This window comes from Semicossyphus pulcher, unplaced genomic scaffold, assembly GCF_022749685.1.
Source record: "Semicossyphus pulcher isolate SPU_LCO1_2020_fin unplaced genomic scaffold, fSemPul1.0.p SCAF_12, whole genome shotgun sequence".
In the NCBI taxonomy this organism is placed as follows: Eukaryota; Metazoa; Chordata; class Actinopteri; order Labriformes; family Labridae; genus Semicossyphus; species Semicossyphus pulcher.
This window is the reverse complement of record NW_027211626.1, coordinates 27,940,325-27,954,268: the sequence shown is the minus strand read 5'-3', so window position 1 is coordinate 27,954,268 and position 13,944 is coordinate 27,940,325. Positions and strand designations below refer to the sequence as shown.

Sequence of the window (13,944 nt, the reverse complement as noted above, 5' to 3'; positions counted from 1 at the left end):
CAATGTAGAGATCGATGTATCAGCTGTTCCTGGTTTAGAAAAATTGGATCTTACTCTTTAGTTACTCATTTGGATCTTACTCCATACATGTTTTTCTCTTCAGGGAACCTTTTCCAAAAAGTTGTCAGACACTCTGAGCAACAATTTGAGTCTGTCAGTGACTTTTGTCTTTGCACGCAGCTTGATTGGGCCTATTTGCCCTCAAATGGTTACGTTGCAGCCACTACAGTCTGTTTTGTGGTTGCCAACTGAAGCAATCTACTGGAGCAATTTCAAGACTTTTTGTATGTCAGTCATAAAAAAAAAAAAAGTTGTCGTTGAGTAACAACCAGATATCAGTGACTCTCCTGGATGTTGCTGTTTGGTGCATGTTTAATGCTTTCATGCCTTTACAAATTGTTGATTGGCTTTAGAGGTGCTGGTGCTTATGATCAATATGTTAAACTAGGGCAAGCGCCGCCCAGCTCCACAGCATCAAATATACAAGTTAGTTAATTATATAAATAAACTCAATGCAATAAAATTGTTCTTTGTATATTTTTGATACTGTCATTGTGCCATTTTTATGAATGTTTAATAATCTTTTCCAAATTGCATGTGGTTATCCGGTCAGCGCAAGGTTTAAAAATACAAGCTAGCATTTATGCTTTCTATTTTTCTCCGAGCTTCTGTCAAACGTAACATCATTAACCTGTCATTTGCTCTTTTTTTCTGATGAAGCCTTTTGTCTTTGCTTTTTTGGGGGCTCATGGATCGTTGTATGTGGCATCAATGTGCATATTAATACTGCATTAGTTCCAGTCAGATTAGGGGATCCTTCGTCAGTGATGCTTCAGACGTCAGGCAGATAATCTTAGTTATATTAAGTATTTGAAAGTGAATCCCTTTGCATGTCTAATCCTCTACTGTGAGCTTATTTAGCCGTGATCACTGTTCAGCCTTTGGCAGACAAACTGAGGTTCTTTTACCTCAACCAATGAGATTATTGCAGCTTTCAGAACAGCTCTGCATGTGCAAATGTGTGCTTACCATATTTAAATAAAAAGTACAGTGATAGAAACAGTTCAAACTTTCTTTAAACACTTCCAGACACAAAAATCTTAATCCACATTCCCACTTTTATTTAGGTTAAGTGTGGCAAATTTCACATTTTAGGGCAAATGTCCAGTTATTGTGGCCAGTCTATGCTGAAAGATCAAAGCATAGTGAATGAAACAATCACATTTTAATCAATACGCCCGATACAAGAATTTCAAGTAGTATATATTATTAACCTCTCCTCTACAGTCCACCAATCCTTATGGGATATAATCCTGCTGTTACTGTACATTAACACTCACACTGTATATGATTATATTGCAAACAATAATGTAAATATCAAAATGCTATACAAAAAACAGGATGTACAGGAGATGAGTTGGGAAAGACGGCATTCAGAAACATAAAAAATACAAAAAAGGCACTTAAGAATATCAGACACACACACGCTCACACACACACACACACACACACATATATGTACACACACTAAAAATTCAGATACTTGAGCCCATGATATCACACAATTCACCTGAATAGTTATTTTTACAATTATATCAGATACACTTGGCTGGGGAGAACTGTAGAGACCTTGTCAGCTTGTGATAAAAAGGCTTCGTTGTACAGGAAGACCAGCAGAGAACTTCAGGACAGAGTGTTTTAAGTCCTGATCAGATGCATGATCGCCGTCTTACACATCACATGGCTTTAATTTCACAGATATATATCTAATGCGACCAGGTAGTGATGTGACCAAGCTTGAAATGATACCAAGAATTAAACAGAATTGTCTTTAAGGGGCGTTAAAATAATTTTAAACCTGAGCCATCGTTTTATATATTTTGGGGTCTAAATGATCAAGAGGTATAACAAGTCTTTGTGTCAGTGTGTTGTTTTAGATCGAACCAATCGAGGCAGCAGTAGACCACCAACTCCCAAGTTCTTCGAGGTAAAATTACTGTTTTTGTCAGTGGAGTCCGGTAGCTTTGAAGAGACGGATGTAACCTGTCCCTGGTTTCCAAAAAGGGTGTTACTCTTTAACAAAAATGTACGTCCCTGCAGGGATGCTTTTCATATGTTTTCAGACACTTAGAATAACAAACTGAGTCTATCAGTGGAAAAAACAAGCATTTTTTAGAGGAAGCACTTTTTGGGGGTCCACTAATGGCGTTTTTTGCGCTGGCAGCTCCTATTTTCTGTACAAAGCCAATGCAGTTCAACATTTTCAGGGTGCAATTTCAAGGTCTAGAGCTGCTGCTAACGACAGGACACAATTCCTTTCCATTGTTTTTATGTTTTCTTCGTTAAATTTCCTTGAATAAAAGCAAATATTAAGCATACAGAGCAATTTAAAACAGCCTGTACAAGTGGAAGTGGAAGTGCCGCCAGACAACCTAGTACCTTTTGTAACCTAGCAACAGTAAGAGCCAGTGAGAAGCGCTCTGAAATTGAGGTTGTGAGCGCTGCCAGCGCAAAACAACGGCATTAGTGGACACAGGCCCTTATCGGGTATATTGGCCCCCAAATATTACGCTGCAAGTGCTAGTTTCAAGAATCTTTTCACCTGTCTGGCATTTAGACCCCAGTTTAAATAAAGATAGGGCCCAGGTTTCTTTAAAATAAAATCCTCTTTAAATTGCCTGTATACACCTCTGCCAAGTCACCATTGGCTCTGACGACCATAAATACACAGTTACTGTTGTATCAGGCTAATATTGGTCTTTTATAAAAAAACTTCACACTAGCAAGGTGATGCTGTGAGCCTCTGACATGACAAGGGTGATGATATCATGTCTCATCAACATCTCACATCAGTGGTGAGTGTAAATCTGCAGGAAAAAGGCTTCACTACTTGGAGCAGCTGCTCTACTGAAAACACATAAAAGCTTTCAGAGGAGCGTTATACATGATAATTAAGTGACCCTCATTAAAGTAAAAGTGGGGTATGTTTAGGCATTTAAATGAACACATTTTACTTGGACGAATAAAGAGGAATAATGTCAACTGTCATCGCATTATTATTGCCAAATTATTGCAAAGTACGTAAATATGAAAACAATCGATCTGTTTCTGACTGTTTTTAGATCATACGTAGATCTGTTTCTGAACAAACCCGACAGCGCGTTCAACAGGAAGACACAGATTGTCAAAATAGTGCAACACTTCACATCACGTGTTTGATCACATAAAATTCAGTTACAGTCCACATCCAATCTCCTGGTTCAGTTAAGTATAGGGGGCTTTTAAGTGACATAACACACTGTATGGCAGCCATATTGGAGTTTTTGTTCCCACTACTAGTTCACCATTTCAATGAAACACTTAAATGATTTAAAGAAAATGTGTAAGCTTTTTAAAATTTAAATTATCATTCAAAAATGGGCAACTTAAATAGTATTAGTAATAATAGTTGTTAATAATGTTTTCACTGTTATCATCTGTTGCAATTCAGTGCTCACAGTTGCATAAGACACTGTGATGTTGTCCACATCTATTGCAGGCCCTGTTAGCCTAAATAGACTTAAGCTGTTAGCTTTGTTAAAGCAAAACAGAAGAAAACTACAAAGTTGGGCTGAATAAAAAATTAATGACACAAATCAGTCGGTTAAAAAATATGCAGAAGCCTTTTAGATTTAACAACAGAGTTAGCAAAAATGTACGTATGTTACTACAGCGAATTTGCACTCAGCCGTTAGCTTGTGAGGCTATGGAGGAATAGCGAAATGTTATGGTTCTAGTTTATTTACTATTGGTGCTATATGAACATTATTGATTGATAATCTTTTGTGGGTAAGAAAGGACCGTAAACTACAGCGGTTTGATGCTAACACTAGCTGGCTGATATAGCTCCATTAGCTACAGCAAATGTATCAAGCAGAAACTACCATTAACAGTAGATGTTAGCATTTTTACTCTGTTTAATTAGCCTCATAGCTGGTTTAGCTCGTTAAAGTCTGACATTGTTTTGTAGAAGAAGCTATGACTGAAGTTTACTGTGTCAAAATAACCGACATTAGAAACGTTCTATAAATGCTGCTCTCTGTTTTCTTTAAACAGCAGCAGGCATCTTAATCTATTGTTGCAGATAGCCATAAGCCATCATCATCATCATCATCATCATCATCATCGTGGAGCCCCATGGTGCTGCTCGTAGTTTACAGGAGAGTAGTGATGTCACTTAAAAGCTCCGCTATTCACCATATTCACACAGTTCACACAATGTCCGTCTTACATCATGAGCTCAGGGTGGGAAGCTAAAGTTCTGTTATCAGAAGGATAAGTCTGTACTGCTTTGTTATATTTAAGAATTAATATCCACCTTTACTATAGTATCTTGTAACACCTACCAAACATTAACGTTAGCATGGAAGCAGTTAAATGCTAATGGTAGCGAATGGGTTATTTAATATGTTGTTTTACTTTGAAACATGGCCCCATTTTCCACCAGATTTTCACTTTTGATTATCTATCAAGTGAGCTTCTAATTTGGAGTTTGATGTCAGAGGAAAATAGTCGCTGTGTTAATATGGTGTGGCTGTTTAATTATAGATATCTACTCACAACAAGTCCATTTTTTTGCTCTATAGTTATGTACAATTTACGAGGGATCAGCTACCTTCAGCTTGTATACAAGAAAATTGCAGTGCAGATAAATAGGAGTTGTGCCATATTATTAACAACAAAGTGAGGATTCAAGTTCAAAATATGTGGTCGTATTGCTATGATAAATGAGCCCAACCCTGCCTCTTTCATCTGTCCTCTCTTTTGGGTTAAAAATAAATAAAACTTCCTGATCTGCTTCTTCACATTATAGTTTTCACTTCACACACCTGTACAAAGTGAGCTCAGCCTGCTGCTGTGATGTTTGATGAGTACTCGGACTATCTTTCCCAAAACCTTTACCAGAACAATAGGCCAATCACGAGACAACTTCTAAAACGGTCTCCAGTATCAGTGGCGCTTTTCACCTCAGAGACAATCCCGGGCCGAGACATGAAATAAGGCAGTCTTCTGTTCACTTAAAGCCCTGATCAGGAAAAGCCGCGGGTCTCTTCTGGTTTAGATGCTTTTGGGATTTGGAACAAGGCGAGTGTGTTAAATTTAAACTGAATTAACAGAAAAGAGAACGTTATATTTTTTGTTAAAAGCCCTTAACCTGGATGGATTCTAATGACACCTCAGTCAGTTCTACAAATGTGTTTTACATGTACTCTCTTGATGCTAAGTTTCCTACAGGATAATCCAGAAGCTTCAGGAAGCTCAGGCATAAACAAAGATTAGATTTAAAAAACTGCTGTTTTGTTTTCTCAATAACAATCAAACCGTTTGCCCTACAGAGGAACGATATCACTGTAGTCGTTCATATCTCCTCTAGCCCCCGCCATCATCAACGCTCCCTCCAGTCCTGCCATACTGGAGCCGAGTCCTGTGGAGCCCTTCAGCCCTGCTCCAGCCAGGTCCTGACACATCATGGCATCATGGGAAGACACAATAATCCCGCTACTTGCAGATGGGCTGCTCTCCTCCCCCCTCCTCTGTGGTTCTGGTGTTGGAGCAGGCGCTCTGATCCCACTACTTCCAGCACCTACGCTTCCTCCAACACCACCCCCACCCCGCCTTTTAGGTGGCGGACCCCAAAGGAAAGCGTGGGCGGGCCTGTAGTGCTGGCGGGCGAAGCGGAGCAGGCGCCTGCGGGTGGCTGGCAGGCGGATGGTGTAGACAAAGTACTCCAGGACGCTGTGCTGCATGTTGGGAAGGGTGTTATGGCACAGCGACTCCTCCAGGAACAGACGGACCAGTGGGGCCTTGAAGGCCTCGTAGCCGAGCTCGCCCAGGGACTTTAGGATTCGAGTTATCCGCAGGTAGTTGTGCTGGGACCTAAAAATAACAAAACAACACATGAAAGGGATTTGGTTAAAAAAATGTTTTTAACTTTATGAAATATACGCTGTGTATAACCGGCAATATAAAAAATGTTAAGCCATTGTTATTGTTTTAAATAACACCTGTTCTTTTCCAACCATGTCTAGTTTTGCTCTGAAAAATGCCAATTACAGACTTACAAAAGGCAGAAATAAAAAATAAACCTGAGAGCATGCAGGTCAGCGCGCTGCCATCTATATAAAGGTGCAATAACATAAACAAAGCATGATGTAGGGCTATGGATGTGGATTACAATTAAAGGCAGGGCTGAGTGCAGGCATGCTGTCAACCACTTGAATCTTTTTTGCAAAAGAATAGCTATTGCCTTTTCTTTTTTTGTTCTTAGTTTTTATTCACTAAATGATATACAAGCCGACAGTGTCATAACTCTGAGTTACAAAATATTCAAAGGCCCGTAAAAAATGTGCACGTATACAAAACAGCCAAAATAAACAAACATTGAGCAATTACAACAATTCAACTAGACCCAGGGACACTATTGGCGAAAAAATGGTCCCATGACCTCTTAAAGATCTCCACGTCATCATTTATTCTAGCTTACATCTGTTCATATGATATTATCTTTAACATAAATTCCTTGTCATGTTTTTCCATAATCTGAGGATCACTCATGCAACCTAACAACCCATACTATTATCATTGCAGAGTCATATTTTGATATATTGGACAGTTCAGTTTGATCTACAAGAATGTAGAGTCTTGGTGATATAGGTATTTTTAAACTAATGCATTTCCCTATGTATTCTTATTATTCAAGTTTACACTCTACTGTCTTTCCTTAATGTTTCAGATGCTACGCTTTTCTGTTAAAATAACTGTATTCAGTCTAGACATAGAATGCAAATATAAAACTGCATGGCAAAGATGACACAAAACTTCCTCTGAATAAAACTAGATGGAATAACTAGATAAACTAGAGAAACTCAAATCAGGTGTTAAAATGAACGCTGCATGATTCTTGTGTAAAAAGCTACTTTTATTCTGAAGTCTAAGATAATGTAGAGACCTAATTATTAAGAACAGTTTGTTTCTGATGGTTGTTATGCCTGAGAGAACTCACATGTAAAAGCCATTGTGAACATTTGATGGGAACTTAAAAGACAAGGAAGGAAATAAAAGTGTTCTTAGCAGCTGCGTGATAGTAAAAAATGTATTGTTTTTCATGTTGTTTGAATAACAACATGAGCATCATTGACATGCTTGGTCTAGCGTGTCAGACCACAAAGATCATGCTGGGTAGAAGGTGAGAAACATTCAAGTTTCTCCAACAGGCTGCAAAACTATCGAAATAGGATGTGAAAGACGAAGAAATCACCCTTTAAATTACCCGTTAGCCATCTGTTAGTGACTTAGCACATGTGGTTTCACATTTGGCTGCTGATGGAAGAACAATTAAGTTGCATTGGATTTAGAATAATGGCCTTGAAAAAGGACACAAAAGCAGCAATTGGCAACCGAGCCATACGTTCACACAGATTCTGGCTGCAGTTTTATAGCCCTAAGCTGCTGCACAGTGTGTGTTAGTGTGTTCGGGTGTGTTTACTAACTCATTAAGGTGCTGGAAGCGCTCCTGCCAGTTGGAAGCTCGAGCAACATTCCCGCTCTTATCCAGCAGTTTGATCCCATAGAAGTCCAACATGATGGAGTAGGCCGCCAGAAATCTGCGCTTTGCTTCCCGAGTGCTTTGGAATTCCTGACAGGATTAAACACAGCAGATCAGAGACTAACACAGGTACAGCACTACCTTTCTGTTTGGCATCAACAAGCAATGGATGGCAGAAGGACACATGTACATGTAAATGCACTCTACTCTCACACAAACTACATCTGAATTAAAAGAATATAACAAGCGTTCTAGTTTTTAAAATATTTTCAGCTCTAGTAGAGGCAGCTATGGAACTGCAACTCCCATGTTCTGTAAGGTTAAATTGCTGTTTTTGTAAATGAAGTCTGGTGGGTTTAAAGAACGTCATGTAGCCACTGTTCCTCGTTGAAAATAAACATCTTCCTCTTTAACAAAAAGCTTTCTCTCTGGAGGGATCTTTTCTGTAATGTTATCAACGCTGAGAATAACAATCTGAGCCTGTCGGTGGCAAAAACAAGAACTTTTAGTGGATGTTTTTGTCCTATTTGAGTGATGTGTAAAGGCAAATACAGGAAAAGCACCACCACCTTTCTCAAGTACAACAACTTGCAATTTACTGTCTTTAAAAATGTAAAAATATCTGCAATGAGGAAGCATTAACAAACCCCATATGCAGCTGGAAGCTTAGGCAGTAACAAACTTGTAAACATGGTTTCAGGTTACTGACAGTTTGTTTATACAGTATGTGTTCATGTGTGTCTTACTTTGATCTCGTCCTGAGTCAGTTCATGTGCGTAGAAGTTGAGCCCTTGTTCTCTTAATGGGAACAGCCTGATGAAAAGAAAAGGAACAAAAGATCAGATGAAAACAGATTTCTGGATGTCAAAATACACGTTGGTTTATTAAATATGGAACATTGTTACTAATGTGTCAAACCACAAATACTGCGATTGCTGTCACAGTGAAATACAGAATATTAGTAGCCTTCTGCTATTTCTCCATCCAACAGGTCCAAATGAACTTTTCCCCTGAGCCAACAACCGCAAAGGGAACAACCAAATCATACCTTAATATCACTTTATCCCAAACCCATCACCTTTATATTATATATATAATATATATATTTATATTATATTATATTATAAGGAGTTTTTCACTGGTCATGAAAGTTTTAATGTAATACTGAGGCCTCTATATGACCTTCAAAAGAATTGTTAATTGTTAATGGGATAGTTTGGGTTTTTTGAAGCTGGGTTGTATGAGGTACTTATCAATAGTGAGTGTATGCGTACAGTAGATAACAGTCAACACAGCCCCCGTTAGGAGAAGCTGGCTGGAGTTCCCATACCGAAGCTAAGCTAAGCACCGCTGCAGACAGGGCCACGAAAACCGCTTACTTTAGCCACTTTGAATCGAATCAGCTGTTATTAACATTGTACAAGGCAATGTTTTGCATTTAAAGGAGTAAGGAAGAGTCTTAGGGGGGAATTCACTAAAGGATTGTGTTGCTTTTGCACCCACAAAACCTGTGCAAATGACACAAAAAGACTCCGCCTCATTCTCCCAGCACACGCGGAGGGTTGAATGCACCCCAAAGTGCGCTGCAGATTAAACAGCGTCTCTGTGCTCCGGTGCCATTTGCACGTATTTAAATGAGTCATTATGCAAACATTTCTATGCAGAGGAGCCTCGTGGCAAAAAGCACCTAATTCACAGCGCTAACAGCACCGCGCAGTAAGAGTGAAAATATTACCGCCTGCAGAGAGCTGGTGGCACTCAACTCAACAACTACGGCGCACCTTTTATAAGGGCTGTCACGCTCTGAGTTTACACGGATCATGACGACAATTTCACCTTTTGTATGATCAAAACATTTATTTGTCTGTAAAAACAATCTGTTAATAATATATTGTCATTATTATTATTATAATCGGGAGACCAATCAGTCCGATGCTGTGCGAGGCTCCACCCCGGCACACGGGCACACTTTGGAGCCATTAGGCATGACGGGGACGATTATATGGACGAGCTGCTGTTGAGTGCTCGTTTAAAAAATGAAGCTCCGTCACAGACAGTTAAACTAGTAAACACCTGTCGAGTCTGGACTTTACAATAAACTGTTAAAAGAGCTGCCCCCTCCTCTTCCTGCTCATCATCGATCTGTGCATGGAGTTGGGATCGGTCAGTGTGCGCTCAAATAATGCCTGAGAGTGCAGCAGAGCACTCTGCACAGCAGAGAGTGGAGGTGCAGACAGCTTCTCTCCACAATCAGACACAAAACAAAAGCGAACTGCACGGATCTGTGAGACTGTATGGGCGTGTTTGCGCTTGAATTTCACAAGTGCAATTGGCCTTGTGAATCAGTCCTTGAGACGGAGCAGATATGATGCGCAAGTTATGGGGCTATCAGCGGTCGCAATTCATGCTTAGTGAATTCTTAGTCTTTACAGATTTTATATTTGACGGTGTATTTTGGCGTTATTGGTGATACTGGTTCTGTATCAGCAAACAGAGCAAACAGACAATGTGGAAAAGTGAATGAGGAACAAAAAGAGCTAAAAAAAAAAGTGTAAATGTGAGGGGGATTTAGCAAACAGTCCATTTTGAAGCCATTATAAAACGTTTAACATTCAGGAAGTACAGCTGATTAATTCCTCACTTTATTTATACTGACATTTCTACTGACAGCTAGACATTACTGAACAAGCCTGAACATGTCAGCTACTCTGGCAGCTTATACCAAGCAATTAAGAATGCAGTCAATTACCAGGAGGCAGTGCTATAATAAGGTGATTGGAAACAGACAGAAGAAAAGTCTCACCACTGAATGTAGGTGTGATTGTGCTCCAGTTTGTCATAGTCGCCTCTCCACTTTGTCAGAATCTCCTCGATATAGATACCTGAGGAGAGAGGGGATAATTAGCTGTCACACACATTTCTAGTGTGTGTTTGTGTGCTGTGAATGTGTGTGTATGTGTGTGAGTGTGTTCAAACATTGGATCAGTCCACTAAGCTGCTAGTCTTTCCCAGTCAAACATGACCTTCAGCCAAACAAAACTCACTAAGCCCAAAGCCAACACTGCTTCTCTCCACAGAGGCAGGAGGTCTATATGAACACTGTGTCCGTGTGTGTGTCTGAGTGTGTGTGTGTGCTAGAGCTGCAATGACTCGTCGACTAATGGATTTGTTGATTGAACCAAATATACATCAATAAAATGCTGTGTTCATGCTCTTAAATATGGAGTTTTTCTGTTTTTCTCTGTGTTATATCATAATATAATAACTGAATAAAACAAGACATTTAAAGACATTCTCACATTTTAGAGACAATTTATTGATTGAAAATAATAAGCAGCTTAATCCATAATGAAAACAATTATAAGTGTGTTCTCTTACCATCAGGTACTAGAGGGATTTTGTTCAGGTAGAAGCGTAGGTTACGGTACTCGTTGGGTTGCCGGGACTTCCTGTAGTTCTACACACAAACAGACACAGATCAAAGACATCAAACTGGGTGTCTACAACATTCAGAACCTAACTGCTGATTACACTGCTACGTTTTTGTGTGTGTGTCTTTGTGTGGGTATGTACCGGGTAGCTGTGACGGTATTTGTAGAGGTCCCTGGCAGCGTAGAAACTCCTCTTCATCTTTGGAACACACTCCGGGGAATCAGTCAGCTGAGAGAGAGGAAGGAAGAGAGAAAGAAAGACAGCAGAGGGAAAAATGGAGAATAGAAAAAAAAGGGGGAAAGAGACACTCAGTTCAAATGCAGATCTCAAACAAAACCATCCCATGTTTTAACAGATGCACAGAAGCACTCTGCTGCTTTTCAGCTGAATGAAAAGCACTGACTTTGCTTTGAGGTCGAGGGCTGTCATCATCCCTTTCTCTCTAGCTAAAGAGGACAATTCACATCAGTGCTGCCGTGCAATCACTACAAAAGGATGTTAGAAACTAGATCTGATCTCAAATACAATCTGGGTCATGTTAACTTCCACTGGTCAGGAAGGCTTGCAGTGTTGCACTAAGCCTGTTAAATCTTACTTTATCTGTGCTGCATAATGTACGGTCTCTTTAATGGGAATTCAACTTTTCAAAAGTGGGACCTATTTTATATATTTATAGATGAAGATTGCTTTAGCAACAGCAGAGAACTGGGCTGTAATGACTGCAACATAATCACTAAAGTACATCCACTAAAGCGCTTATTTTTGCCACCAACATGTTCAAAAGTGTTTGCAGAAATTAGAATATTTTGACAAGGTACGACGCTCTTTCTAAAGTAGTTGTTACATTAATCTTTTCAAAGCGACCAAACTCCATTCGCATAAAAAACAGAAATTTTACCTTGCAGAACAATGGAGTTGCTGGTGGACCGTTGCAACAATCTGTTAGTCTGCTGGTGTTTTTGTGTGACTTCAGTGCTAATAACAATTTCAGCATGTCATTGGCAAGAAAGAACTAGTCTTTTAGACCCCAAAATATGCATAAATAGTCCCCAGGTCTAAACCACAAACTAGCTTTTCTGAATGTTTGTGACATAACAATCTGCAGACTGCATACTAAATGTATGTTAATCACCTTAACAGAAATGTAATATCTGGTTGTTTCCAGCAAATAATTATGAGAAGTCTGACTTTATGGATTTTAAACAATCCAACAAAGAGTTTTAATTTGAAATACAGTTCCTCTAATAGTCCCATTATAACCTGCTGGTTTTAATAATCTGACACAGTGTGAAGTAGTCTAATAACCTAACTGGAGCACAGGGACAATTATCATCATGAGGCTGAAATCTAATGACATATTATATTCCCTTCATAAACCAGCAGGCAGATGGTGTAACATTAATTGGAAAAGCAATATGGGAATAATTACCAAACAAAATGATTTTATGTAGTTTGCTTCCAATAATGCCACGCAGGCAACACATATTGGTACTGTAATACAGCATTACACAGCATATACATTAACTTAATGGTTTTGAAAATAAGTTATTATACACAAAGCAGCTCAAATTTGACATACATTTTACAGTTCTTTCACTGCTTACTGCCACTCATCATTTGTAGTGTATCTTGGGGAAAGCGGCAGTAACAGTATGCCCACTCCAATGATAGTTAGATGTAACAGAGAATAAATAAAGTTTACACTATCTGAGTTTCTATGTTTGCGAAAATAAAAGGTATTATAAAAATGACTAATTTTTCGATGGGGTTTGGCGTAAGCTTCAGCCTACGCTCGCTCAACCTGACAGCAGCATGTGTCGGGGCTGCTCGGTTGCCCTTTCCGCGTCCTGGTCAGAGCACAGTATTGACAAGGCCAGCCTGGCCTCTGCCGGCGGCACACATTTCACCGCACCTTGCACAGCCACTTCCGCCACATTGTCTATAAACATGCATATTAGATAATCGTCACTGTACCTGTGGAGACGAGTCTCCGACGGCCCGGTCGCTCTCCGCCGGGCTAACGGAGTCGGACATGCCGCTGTCATCTTCAGCCGCCGGCTCGTCGCTCTCGGAGTCCGACCCCCACGTCGAGTCGCATTCCTCAACGGTGCTCGGCTCCTTGAAACGCCAGCTGCCCACCAGATTTCCCATCTAAAAACATGCAGCACCGTCCTTCTTCGACTTTCCTCTGCTTTGCACAAAATTCTACATTATTTTACTCACAGCCTCTTGTGTAGGTCTGCACAGCGCTGGGCTCACACTGCCCTCAGAGCGGAGCTTTTAAATGGCAGAAAAAGGGGGAATTTCCACATCAGCAGCGATGATGCGCGTTTCTGTATGCGGGGTGAATAGTGCCACGAGGAAGGAGGAGGCGGCCTTAAAGCTACATGTGAATTTTTAACCTGAACAAGAAATGTATTATTAATTAATCAGTTATTAATCAGTTTTAATTTATCTCGCACATTTGCTGCAGGTGTGTGTGTAATGTTATTTAGCTTTTGCAATTGGCGTCATATGCCGTGACTGTACACTTTTTAAACAATTTCAATTTGAAAATACACTACAAAGAGCAAGGGAAACTGCAGTAACCATAAAGGACTGACAGAACACGCTTTCCTTAGTGAATTTAATATACACTCAGGGGCCACTTCATTAGGTACACCTGTCCAATCTAATGCAGTTCAATACAACAGCACTGCCATGGATTCTGCTTTTATGAAGTTTCGTTTTTGTTGACTTTTGTTTTGTTGAGAGTTGGAAGTGTGTAAATTAAATTATGTTTATTACTGAGGCCATAGTTAAAGGTGGTGTTGTACTGAACTACATTATATTGTTATATTATTTATATACTAGTTACATACATGAGGGGCCCCGAGTATTCGAAACACGTCTGAATATAATGCAGCTCAGCACAGCCCCACCACCAA

General features: G+C 39.8%; 1 protein-coding gene across 1 annotated transcript; it reads right to left on the bottom strand.

The window, feature by feature from the left end:
• Positions 1-1,132: 1,132 nt before the first annotated feature.
• Positions 1,133-13,168, bottom strand: ogfrl1 (opioid growth factor receptor-like 1). The gene is made up of 7 exons (XM_069658563.1): positions 12,992-13,168; positions 11,159-11,245; positions 10,964-11,042; positions 10,389-10,467; positions 8,332-8,398; positions 7,530-7,675; positions 1,133-5,916 (listed from the first exon to the last, which is right to left on the bottom strand). The coding sequence occupies exons 1-7, from the start codon at positions 13,166-13,168 to the stop codon at positions 5,370-5,372; spliced, it is 1,182 nt and encodes a 393-aa protein (XP_069514664.1). The 3' UTR covers positions 1,133-5,369.
• Positions 13,169-13,944: the final 776 nt, after the last annotated feature.